The sequence below is a fragment of the Zootoca vivipara genome, chromosome 12 (genome assembly GCF_963506605.1).
Source record: "Zootoca vivipara chromosome 12, rZooViv1.1, whole genome shotgun sequence".
In the NCBI taxonomy this organism is placed as follows: Eukaryota; Metazoa; Chordata; class Lepidosauria; order Squamata; family Lacertidae; genus Zootoca; species Zootoca vivipara.
In genome coordinates this window covers 48,983,229-49,010,332 of record NC_083287.1, presented here as the reverse complement: position 1 = coordinate 49,010,332, position 27,104 = coordinate 48,983,229, and the positions used below count along the sequence as shown (strand labels likewise).

The 27,104-nt window shown below is 41.3% G+C and overlaps 1 protein-coding gene across 5 annotated transcripts in view; it reads left to right on the top strand.

Moving 5' to 3' along the window:
* The window catches only part of GALNT11 (polypeptide N-acetylgalactosaminyltransferase 11), a 58,460-nt gene that overhangs the window by 19,193 nt on the left and 12,163 nt on the right, over nt 1–27,104 (top strand). Inside the window, exons 1-8 of one of the 5 annotated variants that reach the window (XM_035129343.2) lie at nt 3,710–3,891; nt 12,990–13,322; nt 15,570–15,693; nt 20,577–20,743; nt 20,857–20,982; nt 24,372–24,621; nt 26,017–26,134; nt 26,582–26,734. In XM_035129343.2, the coding sequence (XP_034985234.1) occupies nt 13,028–13,322; nt 15,570–15,693; nt 20,577–20,743; nt 20,857–20,982; nt 24,372–24,621; nt 26,017–26,134; nt 26,582–26,734 (1,233 nt within the window). In that variant the 5' untranslated portion in view covers nt 3,710–3,891; nt 12,990–13,027. The other 4 variants (XM_035129344.2, XM_060280922.1, XM_035129345.2 and 1 more) reach the window with 4 other exon arrangements.

The window sequence follows — 27,104 nt, the reverse complement described above, 5'->3', positions numbered from 1 at the left end:
TGTTCCAATTTCCAGACTGAATCTAACTAGTTCACGCACCACCCAAAACAGCTCTGCAGGGCATTTCGCTGAGGAGGCAATGATGGCAGAGAAATCCTGCCTTTATGTAGTCCTCTTAATCGGGCAGCCCTTGTATAGTTCCCTTAATTGTGCGTGCTTTCATTACATGGCTTGGGATCCAAGTCTCTTAAGGACTGCCTTCCTTCCTGTACATAAATTCCATCTTTGTAAACTGCCTTGAAGGTGTTTTTTTTTTTTTTACAATTAAGCGGTATACAAATTTTGTGAAAAAATAAAATAACAATTAAATCTTCAAAGGCTCTTCTCTTGGTTCCCCAGTCTCCTGAAGCCAGCTAGCTGCAGACTGGAGAGAAGACATTTTCTGTAATCATAGAATTGAAGAGATGAAAGGGACCATGGGGGTCATCTAGTCCAACTCCCTGCAATGCAGGATTTTTTTACCCAACATGGGGCTCGAACCCACAACCCTGAGATTAAGAGTCTCATGCTCTACTGACTGAATGGCATCATGCCTTTGGAATGCTTTCCCCAGGGAGGCCCACTTGGTGCCTTACTTCCTTTTTGAAACTTTTAATACCATCTGGATTGGGGGGCAGAGTCCTGCCTCTGTTGAGCCTTTGGGTGTTGTCAATTGTAATATCTATATTGTGTGTTGAAGTTTTCAATCGCTTTGATTGTTTGCAGTCAAAATACTAAAAGGCAGGCCATAAAATTAATACACGTACACAAATCCACTAGAGGGCTAAATCTGGATGGAACAGATCTCAGCTTTCTGAGTTAGGCCAATGCTAGATGGTTTAAGATCATTTTATTCTTATTTATGCTTGATTCTGCATAGGAGATGGGGTTAGGAAGCAATGGGTGGGACTTCAGGCCCTAACAAGGGTAAGGGCTGGGGGAACATGGTCCCACTCACCCCTTTCTTAATTCATTGGGACAGCATTCTGCCTTGCATGCAGAAGGTCCTGGGTCGAATCGCTGTCATGTCTAACCAGGATAAAAATATCCCTATCTGAAAGCTTTGAGAGCTGCTGCTAGGCAGCATTGACGGTACTGAAATAGATAGACCAGTGGTCCAACTCAGCATGAGGCAGCTTCCTATGGTCCTCAAATATGCAATACCAGGCCCCAAGCCTCTGAACCAGGAAAAACGGATTAAGAATACCCATGACACAACTCCTTCTAATGCTGCTTTCTTGCTTTTGTACCAGGAAATCAGTCCAGCAAAGCAAAAGGTGGCTTCCAACAGAGAGAATGTTGTGATTATTAAGGACAAATTGTACATGCTTTATATTATTGCTTTCTTTCTAAAAGGCTCTGAGCACATTGGAGGCTATTTGTGCCTTAGCAACTTACCTAACACACATTGCCCTCGTGGTGCTGAACAGTTAACAGATGGAAACACTGAAATGTTCTGCCCTCTAGAAACTGTGCAGGAGGTTAAGTGTGAGAGATTATTGGGGGGGGGAGTGGCTCTTTATTCCCATTAATTAATAGTTTATTGAATTGCATGTGCTCCTAAGCTGCCTGAGCATAAGAGCATTAAAAGCATGCATTCCTTTGAGCAAACACTGCCTTCTGAACAAGATTAGGGTCCCTGCAACACCCAATTAATGTGGGTGCTGTCAAGCCAAGATAGATTAAGCCATGTGGAGAACAGCCTCTGTGTTATGGAATCTTATGAAATGTTTAAAGTGCTTGACATTTAGTACTTTTTTCACACCAACAGATTTGTTTCTTAGGTTTACTAATTATAATTATGAAAAAATAATTATGGTCTTTCAAATAACCTATGCCACAAAGGCATCCCCCCCAAAAAAACATTCCCATCATTTAAGGCGAGTGTTTTCTAAAGTTTTGAGAATGGAGGCGTACTTTTTGTTGATTAAAACTCTGCCTCCCGGAAGTGCGCCGGAAATAGCGTGTGCGCACATGTATGGTCGCGTGCTCCCCCCCCCCGGCCCGCCGCGCTAACGGTGATGCAGGCACTGGCCCAAAGCACAGTAAGTTTGGTGACCCCTGATGTAGATCAATAGCTGAACCCATTCGCAGACCCTCAAATTTTATTTTTGATGCTTACAAATGAAAAACTTACATTGACCATAGTTTTCTTAGATGAGACCAACATGGTTGGGATCTGTCTGTCTTAGGAGACAGTGGGAAAGTGTGCCTTTATGGGTTAATGCCCCTGTGGAATGCCCTCTCACTAGATGCCAAAGAGAAAAACAACTACCAGACTTTTAGAAGACATCTGAAGGCAGCCTTGTTTAGGGAAGTTTTTAATGTTTAATAGATTATTGTATTTTAATATTCTGTTGGAAGCTGCTCAGAGTGATGTGGTATAAATAATAATTATAATAATGATTAATTTGGAGAGTTACAGCACCTGCTGTGGCTATAGAGACCGATATGGGAGAGACATGTTTTGTTGCAGCTGGGGCAGATGAAGGTGTTCAGTTGTGCTGGTTCAGATATGCCCAGGCGTTTCTTCTTTCTATGCTCCTCCTCTGGTCACTACTGTGGATACATGACCCGACCAATTGTATCCAGGCGCTGTGATCATCTCGCAAGGGTGGAGAATGTTGCCAGCCTTCATGTCACATTTGCATACATCTTTGTAATGCAGAGTTGGTCTGCCAATGGGCCTGGTGACTGAAGCCAGCTTTCTATAAAGTACAGTATGTCCTTGAGGATCCTGCCATCTTCCATTCTGTAGACGTCGCTGAGACAGGAGTGTGAACACTCTGGGAATGTGGGCTTGGGAGAGCACATCTTTCTTTGCGACTCTCTCCTGCCACGTGGTGCCCAAAATCTTCCCCTGACACAGTGCATGTGGGAAATTGGCATCACCATCAACTTGATACAGGAAGCCTCACCACAAGAAAGAAACCACATCTATCACACCGGTAGGGAAGAGAGCACAGAACAGGAGATTAGGGGTTGCTGCAAAGGAAGATGAAGGCCACACCCAGCAACCACAATAGTCTCCTCAAGCCTTTGAAGTCATTTTTACTAATGCAATTGTAGTTGGTTTATGCTGTCCACAGCCATTTTTTCTCTTTGTGTTGGTGGCATAGAAATAAATAAACAAAAAGTTGCTGCCTTCCCCTGTCGGAATCCGGCCCCCAAAGCTGCGGTTATGAGGGAATCCGGCCCCCAAGGAGCAAAGCCATTTCTCACCTCAGGGCCGGAGGAATAAAGGTACAAACAGCCAAAAAGACGATATCTAAAACAGCATTATAAACTATTAGAACAGTACTTGACCTCCTTAAAATGTAGCAAAATAAACAAGAGTGAATATTTTCTTTCTTTCTCTTTTTCTTTCCAATTCATGCAAGTCTTCCGGGAGAGTTTCTTTTGCATTATAACTTCACGTGCCGTGCACCAGGCACATTTTCAAAGGCATCCTTGGATTGAAACCAAAGCCGTGGGCTGGGCCGGATCTTCCGCCTGCCTGCCTTAAAACTTGCCTGTCCCACCGCCCGAGAGAGCGAGCGAGGCGGGGGAGGGGAGGCAGGCAGCAAACAGCCCTGCCTCTCGTGTCATGGCGACGCGCACTGCACGCACGCACGCTCGCGCCTACGAACAAGCGAGCGGGACGTCACGTGGCCGACCGTGCCCACTAAGCGGCAGCGGCGAGGCGGCTCGCGGAGGAGCGGTTTGCCCCCCCCCGCTCCCTCCCACTTTCCCGCTGACGGTTTGGTGCCCCGCGCCGCTGCCCCCCCCTCGCGCGCTCCCCTCAGAGAGCCGTTGCCGCCAGCGCCTCTCTCTCTCTTCCTCAGGTGAAGAGGATGGTGGCGGTTCCGCCGACTCGCGCTCCTGAGCCCCGCCGCCCTCCAGCAGCCGCATCGCACGGTCGCCACAACGCGGGTGAGTCTGAGGTACCGGCAGCAGAGACCTCCTCCCCGCCTCAGGAAAGCGCCCTGAGGCGCCCGGCTGCGCTTTTTGTGCGGACGCCAGGCCTGCTCCCTGGGCGCCGATTGAATGGGGGAGCCGCGTCGGCCCCTCTCGCCTTTCTCCTACCCCCGCCAGCAGCATTCCTCCTCCTCCTCCTCCTCCTCCTGAGTCTCCTCCTCCGTGCCACGCTCCCTGCGAAGTCAGTCAGCCCGTGAATTAACGTCCTGCTCCCCCCCCCCCCAGGCGCTGTCAGTGTTTAAATATTAACGGTATTCTCCAACGTTCTTTTACGGAACATTCCTAACTTAGCAAACGAAGGACGGTTTGAGGTGCGCGCGCGCTCTTGTGTTTTGTGTCCGGCTAACCTGGGAGTCAGCGCCGGTGGGACCAAGGCAGGCGAGTGTAAGACGTGCAAGGAATTGCGCTGAATCTCGGCGAGCGAGGAGAAACTTGGCAGGGAGGGGCCGGGGAGAGACAGACAGACGCTGGCTGGGGAGCTTGATAATCTAAATTCCGAAAGTGGGGATAGACGAAGGAGGGAGGGAATCGTTTCTTTCCTCCCGTTTTGGAGGGGGCAACTCAGTCAATCAAGGGGACGTGCACCTGAGGCAACGGTGCGTCAGGTGAGTAAAATGCGAGCAGTTTTCGCAGGCCAGTTGTTGCCTTCCTTTTCCTCTCCGGCTTGCCGCAGTGTCAGGAGGAAGCTTTTCAAGATCTCCACATGCAGGTTAGGTAGGTCCCTCTTTTGTACCTACTGTGCAATCGGGGTGGTGGAAGATCAGTATGCGGAAGTGTGGGGTTGTTGTCATTGTTGTGTTCCTTTCCCTCTCACCTTTGTAGGATATTGGGAGTTGGGAATCTGGAGTTGAAAGATTTGTGGGTTTTTTGTTTTTTTTGTTTGGTATAAAGAACCAGCTGCTTACAAGTTCTTGCAACCAATGAGCAAGATGATTTTGCTCCTTTGAGATGCTCTTTTGTGCTACCTAATGAATGCTTTCAGCCCTGGTCAGAATGTGGCAGTCTATAAATCGGTAGCTGAGAGAAAGCCTCAGTCCAAAAAACACTTTTTCAGGGAGAAAGACCCAATTAATTCAGCACTGAGCAACAGTTAGGATTGAGCTTCATTCTTTTGTGGCTCTTTTGTTGTAAACAGGAATGGTCTGTTTCTGTGGCATACCATTTGAATTTTATTTGTTTGCCGATCATAATGTAGTGAAGAAAGTGGAACAGGCATTTCTAACATGAGTTGTAGAAAAGGAGAAACTGGTGTGAGCCAGAATTTTCTCTATACTGAAATGTATAGCATTCTACTATGATGACCACACCATAGATTCCCTATCATTGTAAGGCAGAAGCGAATGTCATGGTGGATGCTCTCTTCATATTTGTACAGATTTTGATGTTTAGAATTTCATCCCTGCTTATATAGGAATGATATGTGGTAGTAATTTTTAAGTATAAGCAGGGCTTTTTTCAGCCAGAACTCACCGGAATTCAGTTCCAGCACCTCTGAGGTGGCAGGGCACCATTGCCATTATAAGAGAACAAGGGAGGCGTTTATGGTGAGTTCTGGCATCTCTTTTTCTAGAAAAATAGTACTGAGTAGAAGTATCTGAAGTAAGTTTTAACACATTTTTTTTATTGGTAAGAGCTTCTCTAAGCCCTGGTTAGAAGTTTTGTATAGCCATGGGTTATTGCAAGCTTACTTTTAGCAGCTACAGAAAAGTATTCAGTATATTGATCAAAATATTCCTATGCACTGTAGCCTTATGCATGTCTACTGAAAACTAAATCCCATTGACTTTAGTGACACTTACTCTCAGGTAAATATCAATAGGATTGTCGCCTTAGGCATCTTTCTCTTGTGGAAAGTTCAAGCTTAAATAACATTGGAAATAATGTTTTAAAAACTCCCATCGTGTCATGTTATATCTGCTTCAGAATGCCCTAACTCCTGAACCCTGTTGGCTGGAAAATAGCAACAGTGTGAGGTAGGAGACAGAATAGCTCCATTCTTAACATATCACATGACCTGGATTTCTGCGCTTCAATAATCCTTGCGTTTTCCTTGGCACCAGATAGTGCGGGACAGAGAGTTGCTTTACTTTGCTACTGCTGTTGACTAGGTTAAGCAACAACAATCCTTACTATTATTTATCACAGTTACAGTGTTGAAAATAGGCAGATTAGTGAATCAGGAAAAAAACTTTCATTTGTTTCCTTAATATGTTGCAATTGCATTCTGTTATTGTATGCAGACATTTGTAAAATGTGGATTTTACAGCCCCAACTTGCATGTAGGTGAGAACAATGTATTTTTTTAATCTTCACTGTTACTACTAGTGATGTGTTGCACAGGTAGTGCCCTTTTATTATCTTTGGGTGGTATTCTCATAACTGATTGAACAATTGTTGTGGAGAGTGTATAGAAGGATAAAGTAGGATATGGAAAGGAGAACTATTCTTCAGCCTCTGATTGCTGCAGTAATCCAGCTAAACCCTACAAAGTCTAATCTTCTGGCAGAGATGGGTTTAGTACCATGTTGATTAAGTACTAGTTATTGAAGCAGGGGATAATATAGGGAAAATTACAGAACTGACGTAGGAAAACTTATGTGGGGGCTACATTCTAGAGATTGTGCCTAAAGCCAAAATTGTGTACAGTATAGTCAAAACATACTGGGTTTAGCGGTGGATGGGATTGCCAGTCTTTTTTTAATGTGTATGCATGTGTATATAGTTACAGTATATGCACAAATAAATAACTGAATAAACAAATAGAGTGGCTTACAGCTGCTTTGTTAAATGTTTAGGCTTCTGCCTTCCTCAATAACCCATTTGTTATTTCAATTGGATGTTGGAAACCAATAGTACAGTCTTAAAGAGGCCGAAGATGAAACAATTTTAACAAGACAAAAGTGGTATGTAACCATTTCTTTTTTTAAAAAAGGAGAATTAAAAGAGGTGAAGGAAGTGATAGTATTGCCTCTACAATTTCTTCATTTCCATCAGCTTGCCAAAGTTATAGAATTGGGAAGTGCATTCTCTCCAAAGATGCTGTTGCTGAAACAGTTCCGATCTGAGAGGGGTAAAAAAAGAGTGCAGTTCTTAAGTTATTTGAAAAGCTGGTATATGCATAGATTTAAGTTAAGATTAATAGTTCACCTTAGGTAACAATCTTAGAACTTTATTTATTGATTGCATTTTTGATGACCTCTCTAGTTTTTCAGCTTTCAGAATGCGGAAGAAGCAGAAAGCCTTTGTTTTCCTGTCTTTCACTCAGTGAGGATGATGTCACAGTAAGCTAGTCACAACTTTCACAACTCTATTGATGTGTTTCAACTAGATTGGAGTATTGCTCAGATTCCTCTTCTATGGTACTAGATGGAAAATGAACATGACCTGCTTTTCGCAGCAGTAAGATCATGCCTAGTCAGTTCCTTTGTTGAGTTCAAAACCTATAAATCAGGGGCACCAACTTGAATAAAATATTGAGGACTGGATTAAGGACGCACACACTCCCTCCACTTTGTGGAGGAAACCCCTTTTTGTTTAACATTGTTTTTGTGTTTTGTTTTATAACTTTCTTTTGAAATATCTGATTGACTGCCGCCCTTTTTTTAAATACAAAGAAAGCTAAAATTCTATGACCTCTGCTGGCATGGGGCCCAGTGTACCTGTACCCTCTGTATCTCCCAGTTGGTAACTCTGCTTGGAAGAGTTTAGAAGCTTTCACTTCAGCTTTTGGTTCTGGCTAGGTGTTTCTTCTGTGAATGATTTTAGTGGTGTTTTAAGAGACAAACCTGTCTTGATGCCCCTCTTGGAAGTGGTTCCACTTTCCCTCACCTTGATCAGTTCATGGTCCTCTAGGCCTGGTCTATAAACCTTGAAATGTTTTATATGTGCCAAGAAAAAGATCTATCTGCCTCTCATTGAGACATGTGATCCTGTTAGATGACATTTAACCAATCTATTATATTTCAGTCAGCAGCTTTGTCATAAAACTTTTAGTAGCTTATTCAATCTGATCTGTGGTGTTAGCCATGTATTCTTAGCTATCGTTGTGGAAAAAATACCATAGATAGTTATAAAAATTTAGCAGTAGCTATAGTAGGCTATCTTACATATATTATAAGGTTGGCTGAATATCTGTTTCACATGAGTATAGACAGCTTTAATTTTCTGTTTCTTCCTAACTCTCTTGAGAATGTTACATTTCCTAAAAGCATGCATGGGTTGCATAAAAGTGTTTAGATTTAATTTTGATATTTTGGACAGGATAACAGACAGCCTGTTTTATAACTGTTTTATGTCCTGTTTGGACAGGATAACATACAGCTTTGTTATCACCATTTGAGCCATGAGCACCTTTGTTTTCTACAAACCTTAAGCTGTTATTCTTTTAAGGCTAATCAAAGTGCTAATGTAAACAGAGGCTATTTGCCCCAATCCAGGTACCTACAGCTTTCAACTATTTGGGAGCTTGCAGTTACTTTGTAACTGGGCTATAACATATTATGGCTCTTTTGGATATAGAACTGTTCAGATTTTTATTAGTCAGGTTTAATAATGAACCGCCTTTCCGTTTGTCTCATATTTGGGGGAAAATGTTGACAGATGTTTTCCTCAATTTATCCTCATGTCTGCAAAAGCAGTGAAAGTTTTAGAAAAGCTAGAACCAGTTAAAACTCTGTGGAAGCAATGATGGTTAGAATGGAATATAGTTGATATGGGCAAAAATCTGCCTTTATTCCCTTATTGGGTTCTCCATCGGTTGGAGAATATAACAGAGGCCAACCAGAGAAGTTTGAGAAGCAAAGCCTTTATTTTCGCTGTTGCAACAGGGTCCTTCCTCTCACGCAGGAGAACAAGGAAGGAACCCCAAACAAAGATGTCTTGCCCTTAAAAAGAAATTTGAAATTGGTTTCAGCCCACCCCCCAGAAGCATCATCCATATGTCACAGAAGGGGTGTAGCCCAAGACCCCCCCTCCCTAGATTCATCATAGGTACATCATGAACGGGGAGGTCTGGTGGCAGTAATCTGAGCAGTCTGGACCCTGCCCCCTGCCCCCAAAACCTAATCAACAAAATTGAGAGATATTTACATTTCCCTGTTTCCCAGCCAAGTTAATCACACCCTTTTGTCTGGCACCCAGGTATCAGGATGCCAGGGATTATCACTTTAATTCCTGAGACAATGAGAAGGTTCCCCCCACCCCCCTTCTTCCTTGCAGAGGAACACCTGGTCAGAGAGAGAGTCAAAATGGTGTCAGAAAGGCCTGTCTTCCTGTGCTGCTTCAGACATGTGCCTGTACTGTACATTCATGTACATGTTTTATGAACAATTATTATATATATATATATAGATATGACCTCAAAATTCTTATAACATAGTCATTCCACCATAGTCAGAATTGGCAGTATCTTGCAGTTAAAAAAGAAAGAAAATATGGCAACATTCTGATGCCAAACTCAATTTTTGCGCTCAGGGAATTATGGGTTGTGAAATTTGTATTTCACATTGGTAATATTTTTGAGTTGAGTTGTATAAGGCAAAGAAAGCATGGCTTGTGGCATGGAACAAAGACTACATGCAACATGATATAACTCTAATTGTACACACAAGTGTGGAAGTCAGTGCTGGACATGGGACTTGAATTCCTAAGCATCTCAGTTTTCACCTGGTTGTGGCGCCTGCCCTGTGGAACACCCTCCCATCAGATGTCAAGGAAATAAGCAACTTGCTTGATCTTCATAAGAACAGAAGAAGAGCATGCTGGATCAGACAAAAGGCTCATCTAGTCCAGCATCCTGTTCTGTCAGTGGCCATCTAGATGCCTGTTGGAAACTTGCAAGCATATGAGCACACGGGGCCGTCTCAAGCACGTCGGGCGTCTGGGTGCCATGGTGCGGAGATCGCTCCTGCGCCCCCGCTCCGCTCCGTTTCTTGCCGGCACCCTGCGCCACCCAGACTACCCCTAGGGCCGGCCCTGTGAGCACAAGAGCACTCTTCTGTCCTGCAGTTTCCAGCATCTGGTAATCAGAAGCATACCACCATGATGGCAGAGCACAGCCATGATGGCAGAGCACTGGTAGTCTTGTCCTCCATGAATTTTTCTAATACTTTTTTAAGACCATCCAGGCTGGGGACCATCACTACTTCCTGTGGGAATGACTGCATTTGGAGTACAGTTCTGATCTTCTCACTTTAAAAAGGGTATTGAAGAGAACAGGTTGGGAAAAGGGCAGCCACAATGATGGGGCAGCAAGTCCTGTATGAGGAAAGGCTACATAATTTGGGACTTTTCAGTTTAGAGACTGTCGCGTAAGAGGTGTCTTCTGCCATACAAGTGGTGTCTTGTGTAGAGATGCCTGATGCTATTTTGTTTTTTAAATAGTACTGTTTAACTGAGATGGTCTGAGCAATTTGGTTTGGATGCTGCAAACACTATTTTCTTGTATGTGTTTTTCTTGAGCAACATAAAAGAGGAAAGAGACACTTCGGACCTCTGCATCTGCCAGTAAACAGCATTAAGTAGAATTAGAGTAATATGGCAAACAAGAAGGATACTACTTTTGGAAAGGGAGCATTGAAGCTGAAATAAAATAGGCAGGTTGAAAGAAATGCATCTGTTTTGAAGATATCAGCATTACTTCTTGGACTTCATGTTTTGACTAGCTTGCTTATAACTGTCTCCTGTGTTGATTGTGAATGCTATCGCTGTATCATGATCATACCAGAGAAATTTGTAGAATTATATATACAATCAAATTTTAGGAGTAGCTGTGTTTTTCCAGAGTGGCACACAAATTGGTCCCCCCCTTTTAAACCATTTTTGTTATATTTATATTCCACCATTACTCCAAGGAACTGAAGGTGGTTTACACGCTTCTTTCTCTCTCCATTTTATCCTCGCCAACACCCTTGTCAGGTAGGTCAATCCTAAGATAGTGACTGTCCCAAGGTCACTCAGTGGATTGAGTGGGGATTTGAATCCTTTTGGGAATGGACTGGTTTTAATTAAAGGGCTGCTGTGCCTTTTATTGTAATTATTGTTATGAAAACACCAACTAGATTATCCTGTAACTACAGGGCACATGCTTTTACTACATAACGTTGTCCTCTGCTAGCGTGCATTTTAATAGAGAAAGGTCAGTACTTGTTTTTTTCACTTTATTATTCAGAAAGCGAATCTTAAAACTGTCCAGCTGAGATGTGTGTATCTGCAGCATTCCTTTACAGCTCATTTAACCAAGTGCTATGGATACAGTTTGAAGAAACTCTGTGAAGATGACTTAATTTTTACAGGTACACTGGATTCCTTGTATCTAGGAAATTGACCTTGCAGTCCCTTCTTGTACTACAGTACTGGTGAGGACAAAGTGTCTCACTGTTAATGACCAGCAGCTAATACTGGAAACTTAGTGCGTACTCCTGTGCATGTCTGTTCATTGAATTTAGTTTAAAGGGGCTTAGTCCTAAGTTGATGGGTATAGGATTGCAACCTTAGCTCTCTTCTGTTCAGAGGACCTAAACTCAGAGGTTATAGCATATATTATTTGTAATATTGCAGCATGTATATGTATATATGCCAGTGCAGGTTTGTGGGCAAATTAAAATTTGTGGGAGGCTGAAGCATCATTGCCACTGCTCTTTGCAGCATGGCCTATAAGCAAAATAATGAATAAATTTCAAAATTAAGTAAGAAGGGGCAGGAACTGAACATGTTTCTGAACTGGTTGTGACATTCTCATAGGAAATATACTGTTCCTTGTTTGAGAATTCACTGAGAGTGGCCTTGGTAATTAATTACTCTATGGCTAGTTGCAGAAACTCTAAATCTGCTGCCAAATCTTGAGTTTGAGGCGCAAGTGTTGTGGATTGCAGGGGGAGAAAAACAGAGCCAGGTGTATGTAATTCCTTGTGTAACTGAAGGGGAGGGGAAAGAGGATTACCAATTGTGTCCTGGGTCTAGAAAAATATTTTCTGTAGCTGCAACTACACGATAAGTTAGTAACAGAGACTGGTGACCCAGAGCTTGGTATGATCCAGGGTATTCCCACCTCACCTGCAGCAATCCCTTGTTCCATTGACATGGTGTTGCAGTAATTCTTTCTGACATGGGTAAACAAGAGTGAAGTGGTGCAGCACACAAGTGAAGAACCAGAGTTTCTGTGTGTTGAAGAGAACAAAGCTTGAGAACCCATGTCTTTTCTCCTGTAGGATGAGTTGAAATAGAGCTAAAGTTGCTGACTTTTTAGCCTTTGTTCAGTTCAAAACATGCTCCCTGTTAAAAATTAGTTGTTGTGCTACAAATATTTTTAGTGGTTAGGCTGTAAATGTTTAAAGTTCAGATTATATTTGCTGTTAATATGTCTCAACCTGACATTTCCAGTAATAAATGAACTTTACTTGTTTAACATGGTATTTGTGCCATTCTGAGGTGAAGATCAGTCTGTTTCTAACAGTTGAATTTGCAAGTAACTTGTTAGTTTTAAAAAAGGAAGGACTCACGGACTGAATGCATATTTTAATTGGGTTCTGAAGCAGATTAGCAAGTCATAAGAGGGAATTTAGTTATCATTAACCATTGTTAGTGCCGAAGCAGATACAACACAAAATGCTTGTAAAGTCAAGGGCAGTAGGATTTTTAAAGGAGAGGGGAGGGAGCATTTGTTTCTGAGAGTGATGGTTGATTTACAAACAAGAAGCCAGCAGTTTATCCAAGATAGAGACATTTTATTGAGATGCCCACAAGGCATTTGACAATGTAATCTTATTATGTGGTGCTTTCTTTGTAGAATATTTGCAATGATAAGTTATGTAAAATGCTGTTAATGCTTCACTTAAAATTTCTGTATCCATTGCTGTTCCTTAGTTTATGGTTACTTGGCATAATGATAAGTTGATGTATGATTTGATGCTTTTGCATAGGATGAAAAATTATCATTCTCAAGACATTATTACAGTATACGGTTAATTTAAAATAGATCATTTTCTGAAAGGCCAGCTTTCAGGAAGACGCTTGTAATTGGAAATCTTATCCTTTTCCCTTTGATATTCTTTTAGGGGATTGAGAATGTGCTAACAACAATGCTAGGATTACAATGGGAAGTGTCACACTTCGCTATTTCTGCTATGGCTGCCTCTTCACATCTGTGACTTGGACACTTCTACTCTTTATTTATTTCAACTTCAGCGAAGAGACCCAGTCTTTCAAGAATGTGCCCATCAAGGGGCTTGAACCTCAGAAGCCATTTCCTAAAAAGATCTATCCCCGTTTTGTCCATGGGCCAGTACACATACCTGAAGCTCACCAAAGATACAGTAAGAACAGGAATCCATTGGGAAATGCTGTACAAGATCCAATCAAGGGGGATACTGAGATTTCTCCTGAAATGGGTAAGTGAATAGTAATTGACTGCATTGAAACTCATATTGTGAAAACCAGATGTGAAGTGCTTCTGACTTCCTATGTAGTTTCAGACAGGAAATGAATGGGAGCCCTAAATTAGAAAACTGCTTGCTCTTGAAGGACAGTGGTTTACCCAGATTAGTAATTGCCAGGCATATATATTACTAATGAAAAATGCAGAGGCAATTCAATTAGATCTGCTATTTTAATAAACCATTAAAATACAAATAGATCTTTGTCTAGTTTAGTGGCAAAATATGCTAGGGATGTTTTGTCATCTGCAAAGAAAGTATAATCTAATAAGGTAATCAGACTTGCTTTATTTATGATATGAAAGCCAGACATTCAGCATAGTGTTCATTATGAATCTCATTCTACAATATTAGGGGTATAGCTTGGTCTGAAATGTATTTGTTGGAATCCACCTGGGTCTGGACTCTGAGGAGACCTTTGGAAGAGCAAGATTCTGTAGGAGTCTTGGTATTATAGGGGAACAGGAACTTTGAGGATCCCACAATCTTTGACGGCTTGCAGAATCTGACAGCCTCAAAAAAAAAAAACATCCCACCCAAGGAACTAAGTGTCTCCATATTCTCTGCCCCCTCTTTCTCTCATAATTGAAGGTGGTGGTGGGCCAATCTGGAAGCCCAGAACTGGCAACAGTGAACCCCTACAGTGGTTCACATAGCCGCTTATGGTCTCTTTACTGTAGTTCCACCTATGATAAGGGGAAATGAGTGTAGTCCCTGGAATAAGACCCAACTGAGAATGAGGAAGGGGCTTAGCAGTCACTATTACAGAATCGTGTAGCCTCTGTCTGGTATCTTGTACAATAGCACCTTTTCTTCACAGAGCCAGTTGTACTCTGCATCCGGGTCCCAACCTCAATTTCCCTCTTATTTCCTCAGGGTGAGGAACCTCTTCAGCATTAACCAATGCATGTAGAATGCTATTACTGCATGTAGCTCTCAGAAACATAGTTTTGTCCAGTAGGTTTTTCTTCATGAAATTGGAGATGCTAAAAATTCTTATTTACTTTAGATCACGCTTTCCCTGAATGCGTGCTTCATAGTGAATGAACTGAAGATGCCTATTGGCTTTGACTGTTAAGAAGATTAGGTTACATGAACCAAAAGCTGTATGCAATTTTAGTTGCAGTAAGGAGAGAATATGCTTTGTAAAATAGGGAGGAAAGCTTAGAATCATTTCCAAGATGCATTCCCCTCCTTTAAAAATAGTCTTTTTCTAGAATAGGTAGGTCCCAGGTTCATTCTGCAGAGTCTTCAAACCAAACGTGCTTGTTTCTAGTCCTCAGGTGTGCAAGAATAGATAAGAGGTCACAAAAATAATAAAGAATTTGAACTCGTTGCATGCTGCTTTCTAAACCTTTTGTTCTATGCCCCCCACCTGTTTGATTTGATTTTTCTTCTTTGTGCTGCTGGATAGCATGATCCACCAGTTTCAACATGTTTTGTGATAGATAAAACAAACTAGCTGTAGTCTTCTGGCCTGAAAATTTTAACCCCAGTATGGCTGTATATTATGGACAAGTGTTGTTAAGGATGTACACATAGATGTGTTTTCTGCACAACTGGAAGATCTAGAGGGAACAAGTTGAGAAGAGAAGAGAAGAGTGGTGTGGAGTATTCCATGCCCCTTGATGCCATTTTGTCCTATTTGCACTGTGCAATCTGTTCTTTGCCTACTATACTCCTGCCTGTCATATGGGCAAGTGAGGTTAACGAGTGGTTAGCATGGACTAGGTGTATTGAATCAACATGCAAACACAGCCATGTCTCCTCCTCTGAAATCCCATGCAGCTATATCACTGGGGACTATTTAAAATTATTGAGACCAGCTTTGCAAATTGTGTGTGTATTTTAGCCTTGCGCCTCCTACATTCTTGCTGTCCTTCACCCACTCCCTCCTGCCCCAAAGAGCAATATTCCAGCTACCTCTTCTGGCTCTCCTAAGACTTGATAAAAGAGCTTCATTAGTACCATAGTAGTATGGTAAATACTGCACAAATATTGTTGTAAATGCCTTAAGCTTAGATAGGCCATCCTGTGTAGCAGTAAGAGCTCCTCATTAGTCTTTCCCTGGGCCAGGAAATGAGTATGGGGCAGTGTTTGAATTTGAATATATCATTAGCTGAACACATAAGTTTAAGAAGTTGATCATTGGCAATACATACATTAGACGGTGAATTGATTTTGGCACATTCTCTGTTGCAGGTATGATTTTTAATGAACAAGACCAGGAAGTGAGAGACTTGGGCTATCAAAAGCATGCTTTCAATATGCTCATCAGTAACCGGTTGGGATATCACAGAGATGTGCCAGACACAAGAGATGCAAAGTATGTTTCTGCATGTTCTCGATAAAGTGAATACTTTGTTTCAAGAGCCCAATGGTGATGAACATTCTAGCAAAAAGGCCAACAGAAAGATGGGCAGTGGGAAGGATGGGGCTTGTATGTTGCAGGGATGCCTTTGGTTGTGTGCCTATTTATATTCCTATACTGTATATACGGGGGGGGGGAGATTCCATTAGGGAGCTGTTTAGCTGTTTTGAGGAACATGGAAGGAAATAGCACCTAAAGAAAGGGTTCTGTCCTTTGCAAAAATGGCTTAGTTCTGCAGAAGGGGAAAGTCAGGTCAAGCACGGGAGCATCAAGCATTTTACGGTGTTTGTAGGTATGCATATGGTTGGTTTAAATTTTAATCAGAACTATCACAGGGGAGGCACTTTTTACATTCCTGTATGGCTCCTCTGAGATGGAGTCCAGGGGGTGGTGGGGTGAAGGGTTTTGAGATGCAGTGATGCTTGAACCCCTTTCAATCTACACCCCATATCGAGGGTCGAGGGGAGGGTGAGCAGGGATTACCCACCTCCCTTTCTATGGAGGCGCAGGTTACTACAACAGCTAAGGCGACATTTTTTCACCTTCACCGCATTAAGCAGTTGGTCCCTTACCTTTCCCACCCCGACCTAGCCACAGTGATCCATGCAATGGTCACCTCCAGGCTTGACTACTCTGATTCGCTCTATGTGAGGCTGCCCTTGAAGCTGTCCCAGAAACTCCAGCGGGTGCAGAATGCTGCATCGGGCTCCTCACGGGGTCCCTGCCATGGAAGCATATTCACCCAGTGCTTTTCCAGCTGCACTGTCTCCCGGTGGAGTACAGGGTCAGATTTAAGGTGCTGGTTTTGACCTTTAAAGCCCTTTATGGCCTAGGACCCTCTTATTTATGGGACTGTCTCTCCCGGTATGCCCCGCGGAGGACCTTAAGGTCCAAAAACAGTAATACCTTAGAGGTCCCGGGCTCGAAGGAAATCCGATTGGCCTCTACTAGAATCAGGGCCTTCTCAACACTGGCCCCGACCTAGTGGAACGCTCTGTCTCCTGAGACCAGGGCCCTGCAGGACCTGATTTCTTTTTGCAGGGCCTGTAAGACAGAGTTGTTCCGCCTGGCATTTGGCCTGGAGCCAATCTGATTCCCTCCCCCATTTTCCCTTTCTTTTTCCCTTTTATATGAGGCTGCATTTTTAATTTTTAACTTAATTTTGATGTATGTAGTCTTGTTGTTTGAGTTGTATTTTAATCAGTTGTTTTATATTTTGTGTTAACCACTCTGAGCCTGGCTTTGGCTGGGGAGGGTGGGGTATAAATAAAAATTTATTATTATATTACTGTATTATTATATTGTGAGTGGAGTGCATGCTATACACCTGGAACAGCAACGTTCTTAAGTGTATTACTTTACTTTCTCCCATAGGATTCCCCGTCCCATATTTTCTTCATTTGATGGGGGAGAGCAGCTTTGGCCCTTCCCCCAAAATTTGGCAGCTGATCTATTCCCCCCACCCAATAGAACTTGACTCTTTGAAACTTGGCTATTTCATAGCCCTGTCCTGGGTTCTATTTCTTAGTCATGCTCAAGAAAGAAAAAGGATATACATGTGACATTGTAGTTTTTTCATAAAGTAAACATTTTTCTTCCAGTCCTCTACAGATTTAAGGTCTCCTCAGAGTTGTCGAATGAGCATATTTACCCCCAAATAGAGAGCTGATGGAAATGAGAGAGGATGAGAAGTAAGAAATTCAGACCATACCAGAAATTATATTAAGAAAGGGAGCGATTCAGAAATAACATGGTTTTGAAAATAATTTCCTTTTTGTATTTACATTGGCAAAATATGCATAGCAGTAGAACATGTAGAATTGCTTGACGGTTTTTGCTGTGCAGTATGCAAGACAAATATGTATTTTTCTGTTGCTTAAAGTGCTTAACTTTGGCTGGATTGTGCCCTTTGTGTGTGAAGTTCTTTGCAATGTAAAATCTGATAATCACTATGGTATTAAGATCCATATAGAATTTAAAATTTCAGAACCAACTTTTAACATATGCATGCACAAAAGGCTGTATTCCTTTCTCTTGTAATGCAGCTATATATTGTGTACCTTAAGAAATCTTTTCATTTCAAATTAAATATTCAGATCTGTGAAACAGCCCTAATAATTGCAGATCACTGAATATTTTGTTTTTTGAGCTTTGATTTTGGCTATGTCATGATCCTGTTGTAATGTATAGGTTCAAAGATCTCACTTAAAAGGCCTTTATCTCCTTATTAGGATGGAGTGAACATTGAGTTCATGCTTGACATCATTCCGTGTTTTAAGTATGGTTTATGAACAGGGCTGGAAGATTCTTTGCAAAACTTAGTAACCTGTATAATTTTCTAGAAGCAATATTGGAGAGAAGGAGGGAGAAATACTGCTCCCTATTCTGCTTTCATTTGTAAAATAAAAAAATTCCTTCAGTAGCACCTTAAAGACCAACTAAGTTTTTATTTTGGTATGAGCTTTCGTGTGCATGCACACTTCTTCAGATACAGTGAAATGGAAGTTTCCAGGCACTTATGTAGAGAAGGGGTGGGGAGGGGTGGGGATGGGGAGGGGGGATCACTCAGAAGGGTGGTGGAAATGGGTGATTGACTGACTGATAGCTGTTGATGACCGGAAACGACTGCAAATGGTTTTGCATGAAAAAGCAAGGGTGGAGATGGCTGAAGATCGCTTATCATGTATAATGAGATAAGAACCCGATATCTCTGTTCAAACCAGGTCCCTCCATGGTTTTGAGCTTGGTGATAAGTTGCAATTCAGCAACTTCTCTTTCCAGTCTATTTCTGAAATTCTTTTGTAGTAAGACAGCTACTTTGAGATCTTGTATAGAATGTCCTGGGAGATTGAAGTGTTCTCCTACTGGTTTTTCTGTCTTCTGGTTCCTGATGTCAGATTTATGTCCATTTATCCTTTGGCGTAGGGTTTGGCCTGTTTGTCCAATATAGAGAGCTGAAGGGCACTGTTGGCATTTGATGGCATACACAATGTTAGAGGATGAGCAATTAAATAGTCCTGAGATGGTATGTTGGATGTTGTTGGGGCCAGTAATGGTATTGTCTGGGTGTATGTGGCAGCAAAGTTGGCATCTGGGTTTATTGCAGGCTCTGGTACCAGTGTCCATGTTAAGTCTGGTGGTTGTATTATTGTGGGTGAGGAGTTGTTTAAGATTGGGTGGCTGTCTGTAGGCAATGAAAGGTCTTCCTCCCAGAGCTTGAGAAAGGGAGCTGTCATTGTCCAGGAGAGGCTGTAGATCTCTGATGATGCGTTGTACTGTTTTAACTTGGGAGCTGTATGTGATGACTAGTGGTGTTCTGTTATTTTCTTTTTTGGGTCTGTCTTGCAGCAGGTTCTCTCTAGGTATCTGTCTGGCTCTGTTGATCTGTTGTTTAACTTCATCAGGTGGATATTTTAGTTCTAAAAAGGTTTGCTGTAGATCTCTTAGGTGAGATTCTCTGTCTGTAGAGTTGGAACAGATGCGGTTGTAACGTAAGGCCTGGCTGTATACGATGGATTGTTTGGTATGTTTGGGATGGTAGCTAGAAGCATGTAGATATGTTTGTCGGTCAGTTGGTTTTCTGTATAAGGTGGTGTCTATACGTCCATCCTGTATAAAAACTTAGTTGGTCTTTAAGGTGCTACTGAAGGAATTTTTTTATTTTACTTCGATCCAGACCAACACGGCTACCTACCTGTAACCTGCTTTCATTTGATTCAGTGTTTAATTGAGAATTCCTAGGACTCAAGCTTAACTGGAAATTAGATATACAACCATTTTTTTGCATCATTACTATTACGTATTTTCTCTAAGCTATAGAATTGTAAGAGATTCTGTAATATAGGAAGCCCTACTTGTACAGGGTTCAGTAAAAGTAGAAATGAGCCGTGGAAATGGCTAAATATGAGGGATAGCTTGAAGCAGGGGGAAATAATGGAATAGAAAGGGAAATATATTTGGGTCTTAGAAAAACATGCAAATGGACAGGAAAAAAGCTGTGGAGAAATTTAAAGAATAGTGTTTAAAGTTTTAAGGAACAGTGAAGTAGGGAATTTAAAGGGGAAAGAGCATGTATTCTCTTCATGCTGAAAGTCTCTGAATCAATTACAGTACTGCCACCTCTAGGTAGCACTGGGGAACACCTGTCTGAGATGCTGCTGTAGTTGGTGTGGAGTATATTGAATGAGATGGATCAGTGGTCTGACTGTATAAAGCAGCTTCATATGTTTGTTAGAAGGATATCAGGATTAGAAAGGTATTGCAGTGCTGAAAGAAAAATTACCGTAAATGGGGAAAGGAGGAGGCTGAACGAAGTGTAAGATGAAGAAAGGGCTATGAATGGAAGGAGCAGAGGAAGAAAATGAGTGGGGTGGGGTGGGAAAAGGACTGGATTTTGTATAACTTATCTGTGGAGGCATTCGAGAGAGGCTAACTGTGTTCCCTAAATTTCCTGTTTTCATTATCTTAAAAAAAAAGTTAGTGGACAAATGTAATGCAGAGAAAGAAATGTAAAATATGCAGGGTTCGGTTTCTTCAAACAACAAGCACGCACAGTAAAAGGATAAATCTGAATCCTCTACAGAAAACAAAATCCTGTATTCCTCAGCAACTCAATTGCCAGACTCATTTTTTAGGTGCCAATGATACATAGGGCATATGGTTTCTTAAACTCATGAGTAAAAGAGATTCTGTGGGGGAAACAGCTACATGCATATTGCATGGTTATTATAAAAGGGAGGGTGCAGCTTCTATTTTGGTATTATATGGGGTGTTCGTGAAATATTAGCAACATTCTTTGAAAACTATGTGTTATAATATGTGATTTTTCTTTCTTGCAGGTGTAAAGAAAAAAGTTATCCTCATGATCTGCCCTATGCTAGCATTATAATTTGTTTCTATAATGAAGCATTCTCTGCCTTGCTTCGGACAGTGCATAGCGTTTTGGACCGCACACCATCTAATCTTCTCCATGAAATTATCTTGGTGGATGACAGTAGTGAATTAGGTGAAAGACTCTTGCATTATTATGTTAATTTTGTGCAGTGTAGTCTAAGGATACTTGAACTACTGACAGATTACTAAATGCCGACTTACTCCCCTTGCCTTTTCTTACACTAGCTGATCTGAAAGAAGAATTGGATACTTATTTAACAAAAAATCTTCCGAACAATATAAAGCTAGTCAGAAATGAGAAGCGAGAAGGGCTAATTCGTGGGAGAATGATTGGAGCTTCCCATGCTACAGGTAATGTCCTTCATTTCTATGAATTCAAGTAGACCCTTTGTTTGTTCAGTACTTCTAAATCATGATGGTTTGTCCAAATTACTTGTGACTTTAATACATTTAATGAAGAATAAAGGAAAATATGAAACTTCTCATAGTAAATCCTCCTTGATCAGCTTTCAAGCAAAACAATACTACTACAACAACTAATTTAAACCCTGTGCCCGGTTTTGACTTGGGAGGGCGGGGCAGAAATAAAAGAGTGGTTTCCCAGCCACTCTGGGCAGCTTCCAACCGAATATTAAAAACACAAGGCAGCATTAAACATTAAAAGCGTCCCTAAACAGGGCTGTCTTCAGATGTCTTTTAAAAATACATCATTAAAATGAACAAAAAATAAGTCAGCAAAATACATAGAACATCCCTGGATTTAAAAACAAATAAAAGTCTGTTGCTGAAAAGACCACTGTTAGCCACAGTTAGCAGATAATGAGATATAATTCTTTCACTGTCCCAAATTTTAAGACGTATGCTTTTTCCTGTTATTTCCAGGTGGTTAAATATTCTGTAGGTACGGTAGTTGTCGGCATCAGTATAGAACCTGAAAACTTGTGATGGGGTCAGACTGTAGTGAACCACCATTTGGAAAATAGGGTGGACACTCAAGAATAGTGTAGTTGGCTATCTGTTCTCTATTTTATCTTAAATATGGAATCTCTCTTGCTGTCCAGGATCATCCCTCTTCTGCTCATGGTAAGAAAAGCAGGGAAGGGGCAAATCTGAGATGGACTTCTAATCTTGAGTGTATTAAGCCTGGGAAGTAATGTCATAACAACCTCCTTCTTTTAAAAGGTTTTTATTTTGCCATAATATGCACCAGTTGTGAAAACTAGGGTTTGTGAAATGCAGTAAAACGACTGTGACTTGTCTTTCTTTCCCCAAAAGGGACTAACTAATCTGGCCCTAAGTTGGCATGTTAAATTGTTTCCATTATGACAAGGCATCTTACTAAAGCTGTTTACATTCATGCTGATTCACAATCATCTCCCCAGAGAGATTTGTTGTGGCTATAGCATTTAATTAGGTTAAAGTATCTTTTTGATAATCTTTATAATCAGCCCACATTGTGCATGAACAATGATCAGTGTTGAATCAGGAAAGCTTGTGTTATAATTTGTAATGATGATTTAAGCTCCTCCTAATTAATGTGTGTTAATCATCTACATTAATGCAGTATAATTACATTGAAGTTCTGAACATGCAGCAGTACTTGTTCAGCTTTACTATTTGAGCTCAGTGCTGCAGCTTGTGAATAGCTTCCCTAAGCTATACCCAGCGAAGTAGGAAAATTTTATAGCTATAATTGGAACACCTAACTGCCTTTTTAGAATGGAATTTCCTGAGTTTCTGGTTTCCAACCTCTGCTTTCATTTAGGAATAACTTCTAAGTTTTTAATGGGCTTTTAAAAACTCATAATTTTATCTTTTTTACTGGCCACCCCCTTGGCCTTGTTTGTGACTCACAATTGTAATGGATGACTCATATGATCAATAGTATAGTTTTTATCGTTTTAGCCTCCGGAGAGCATTCATGATGAAGGCTGTGGGATACAAGTTAAAAAAATACAGTGGTACCTCGACAACCGAACGACTCGACTTCCGAAGGTTTCAACTTCAGAAATTGACAACCCCGGAAGTCTTTTTGCCGTGTGCGCCCTGCGCCTGCGCAGAACCGTGAAATTGCGCTTCGCGCATGCGCAGAATGGGCGCTTCGAGAACTGAAGACTTCAACTTATGAAGACGGCCGCGGAACGGATCGTCTTTGTAAGTCGAGGTACCACTGTAATACTCTTGGTGATTCCACACACTCCCCCCCCCCCAAAAAAAATCTGAGGGATGCTGTAACTTAATTTCCCTAGAAAAAGTACTTGATATAAGAAATGAAACTATTATCCCACTTATTATTACATTATTAGTATCCAGATAATTGCTACAATTTAGGTCACCAACCTCTCACTCCATGTGTTTTCCAACAAGACAAGGTCTGTGGCTATATGAGTTGTGTGGTTTTAGTTAATTCTAAAATTGATTTCTTTTAGGAATAAATCCTGTTTGAGGCAAGTCTTATTGAGTATAATGTGTTCTGACATTTGTATTGTAATGTGTTTGAGGGGTGTCTTCTGTCTGATCAGGTGAAAATTGATTTAAATGTCATGGGGGACCTTAACTGACATCTGAAGAGGGGGTGGAGATAAAACGCTCAGTATGCAAAGAAGATTAGAATATATGCATTATCTGACTGCTGGTTGCAGGTGTAGAATTCCTTGTTAGACATGTGATTGGCTAAGGCCAGACCTGGAGCGAAGCCAGCCCATGTTGGTTGGTGCTTGGTGTTCATAGGGAACAGCCCGTAGAAGAAGACAATGGAGGAGGAGCTGAGGGGAAGGCAGCATAGTTTGGTGGCGAAACACTTGCTGGGATAGGTGAGTCACTTGGCTTAGCTGAATGAATGAGAGGGGCGGGATCTGTCTGCAGCACTGAGGCAGAAGAAGTGAGAAGCAGTTTGGAATGGTAAGCTCTGGTTTTCGGGTGGAGAGTCAGAGGAAGATTCCAGGACAGGACAGCAAAAATAGACCTGTACGTGAGGGTTAAGCAGGATGGTGTAGATATAAGGGCAGTCTGGCAAAAGGATTTTAACAGGGTAGCCTAACTGCTTCCTCAGAGCTGCTATGGTTTAGTAACGGTAGTGTAAAATAAGCTGTTGATAAGTGGCAGTAACAAAAAAAGAGAGTACTATGCTAAAGCAACTACGTAAGCTTGTGCACTACATACTCTTGTAGTAAATAAACATTAATGTTTTTGTTAAATATTGTAGTTATATCTGTCAGGCTTTGATATTGATATTGTATTCACGCATATGGTCATGTGTTGCTCAGGCTTTGCACCATGTCTATATCCCAGTTACCAGGGCTGTTGATAAGTTAAGGGTTCAAAGAGGATAAGTGATATTATATGTTGGTTGCAGTACAAGTTTAGGATAACCATTTGCGTGGAAGTTGGGGTTTGTTAATAGAATAAGTAAAGAATCACACCCTCTTCCCACTGAAGTTTAAAAGGCCCAATTCTTCTATATAGCCACATAGATGGGGGAATCCCTCTAAATGTAATCATGAGATAATCCATCCCAACTGTAGTGTGATAGAGTTCTGCCTTTTTAAAAGAAAGAAAAGTGGAATTAGCTGGATGTAGCAAGTACTTGAGATTTCCCCATAAGGCTGCTATGTTTCATATTGTTCCCCTCTCTCTGCTAGAGTGAACATGTCTAGAATAATGAAAATATGTAACTGACTCTGATTGCCTTGCTTTTTGTTCTCTGTCCCTCTGTTCGTATTGTGCTTCTCTTTTCTCAGGGAAGGTACTTGTGTTTCTGGACAGTCACTGTGAGGTGAATGAGCTGTGGTTGCAACCTTTGCTGACACCCATCCAGGAATCACGAAAAACAGTGGTTTGTCCTGTCATCGATATAATCAGCGCTGACACACTTACCTACAGCTCTTCCCCAGTTGTCCGTGGAGGGTTCAACTGGGGTCTGCACTTTAAATGGGATCTTGTTCCTTTGTCAGAACTGGAAGGCCCTGAGGGAGCCACTTCTCCAATCAAGTAAGATTTATTTACCGGTATTTATATTATAACCCACACTGCATCATTCACACAGAGTGAGAAACATTAAAATACAATAAAACAATATTTCATTTAAAGAAAACTTGATGTAAACAAAGACAATAAACTAGCAGCAAAGCTGCTACATAATATGCTATGTAGTAAGATACCTTCTCTAAGTACCATATGCTAAAGAGCATACCATATTATGAAGGGGGCACCGTGTATGCAACCATGTGCTCCTTCAAGGAAGGGGAAGATAAAAAAGGAGGGTACAACTGCTTCAGCACTCATCTTTAGGACTGAACACTTAAACTGAAAATAAGAATGAAGAAAAGGGATAGCCAATAGATGCAATGAGCTGTACTAGCGAATGTCAATATTTTTCTTTGGAGAAATCTCTTTCAACATCTAATTTTTAATAGGAAAGTTGAAACCAGAATTTCAGCAAAGCTGTTAATGGGTTAATATCAACATGTAATAAATAACTTATCCATAAATGCTGTTCATTCCAGGTTTGGCAAGCCTTTAATTCAAGGGTTGCCAAATGTTTTGGACTAGTGGATACATTTAGAATTTTGAGAGAGTGCTGATGGCTAACACAGGAAGTGTGCCATAATGCAAAATTAGAGGTCAAAACTAGCGCTTTGAATTGAGCCAAGAAGCTAATGGGCAGCCAGTGCAGTCGGGCAAGGATTGGCATTACATATTCAAACTGTATTGTCACAGTGAGCAACCTGGCCACCAAATTCTGCACCAAGTTGGTGACTCCTGTTTTAATTTGTAACCTGTCATAGGAACAATTGGTAAGTAAAGGTCCTTAAGACCTTGTACAAAAGCCTAGGAGATGTGTCACAAATGAGGGAGGTAAGGGAAAAACAATGTTCATCATACAGTAGAAAAAGTGGCTGACTCTTTCAATTACTTCATTACATCTATGCCCTTCCCTATAGCCATAAGAGCCTCTCAGGATGGCGCACAGCAATAAAACAATCAGCAAACTTAAAATTAATAAAAATCCCAGGCTAAAATATCAGAATTGGGGATCCAGAATAACTTCCTAAAAGCCATTACCTGCCTCACAAGTGGTATGCACTGTATGTCTGTGGGTTTTCAAAGTTTCCTTGAGTAGAAATGATGCTCGACACCACCTTGTCACCATTTTTTTTTAATTAGGGGCAGGTGTTTGGATCATACAGTATGTGTGTTTCTATTCCCACTCTGTTAGTCTTATTGATTGGACAGTATTTTAATTTCCCCCCTGTTGCTGGACTTCCACATTTGATGCCTAACTATACATACCTCACATCAATCCTCTGTAAATTTTGTGTGACTTCAGCCCTTTCCCCCCATCATTGATAGGTATGGCTTTGGAAAACACTCATTTTCTTTTAGGTCACCTACAATGGCAGGAGGCTTGTTTGCAATGGACAGAGAATATTTCAATGAACTTGGACAATATGATAGCGGCATGGACATCTGGGGAGGGGAAAACCTAGAAATATCATTTCGGGTATGTATGCTATTTTTGTACTATAACCTTTTTTCTTGGACGAGGACCCTGATTGAACTGCATTTCTTTACACACTACGGTTGCGCAGTAATTTTCTTTAATTTTGCAGAGCAGTTCTGTGAATGTTGAAAGTTCTTCTAAACTAGATGTTGGGAATCTTTTCTTGTCGGACCAGATAATTAATTTTTCTTAAAAATAAATTTTATTTTTCATATCACAACTCCCATCACCTCCAGCTAGCAGGACCTGTGCACAGGCATGATGGGAATTGTAGTCCCAAAGTTTGGGAAACCTTTATCTAGAAGTTATAGCTTCTATCAGCTGTAATCCTTTCTAACTATGTTAAATAGACATAGACCAACATCTTCAGAAACCACACCTATGCTTAATATGACCTTCCTTAAGTAATAATCCTTTGTTTTATTATTTACTTCTGTTTCTGAACAGATCTGGATGTGCGGGGGCAAACTTCTCATCATCCCATGCTCCAGAGTCGGACACATCTTTCGTAAAAGGCGACCTTATGGTTCCCCAGGCGGGCAGGATACTATGGCACACAACTCTCTACGGCTAGCTCATGTGTGGATGGATGAATATAAGGCAAGATGGCCACTACTGTAGAATTACAAGCCATAGCAAAAGGTGGATGTATCTGGGTGCCTTGGTGGTCACAGCAGGGATGGGTATTCAGAAACTCTGGTCCCATTCCTGAAAAGTGGTAGCTGTTTCATCTTCTACTTTTTGTGTGGTATCAGAACCTTTCATTACAGGTTCTGAGTTGTAACAAAAGTTTGGAAATTTGCATTGATAATTGCAGTAGGGAAAATTAAAGAAATCCATTCCAGAGCCCGTAAGTGATGGAAATGAAATATAAAACACTAAACATTCTCAGGTTGTACTGAAGGGAAACTGGTGGAATTCCATCCTGATTTCACCAAATGCTGTTGGATGATCTCTGTGCAGAAACCAG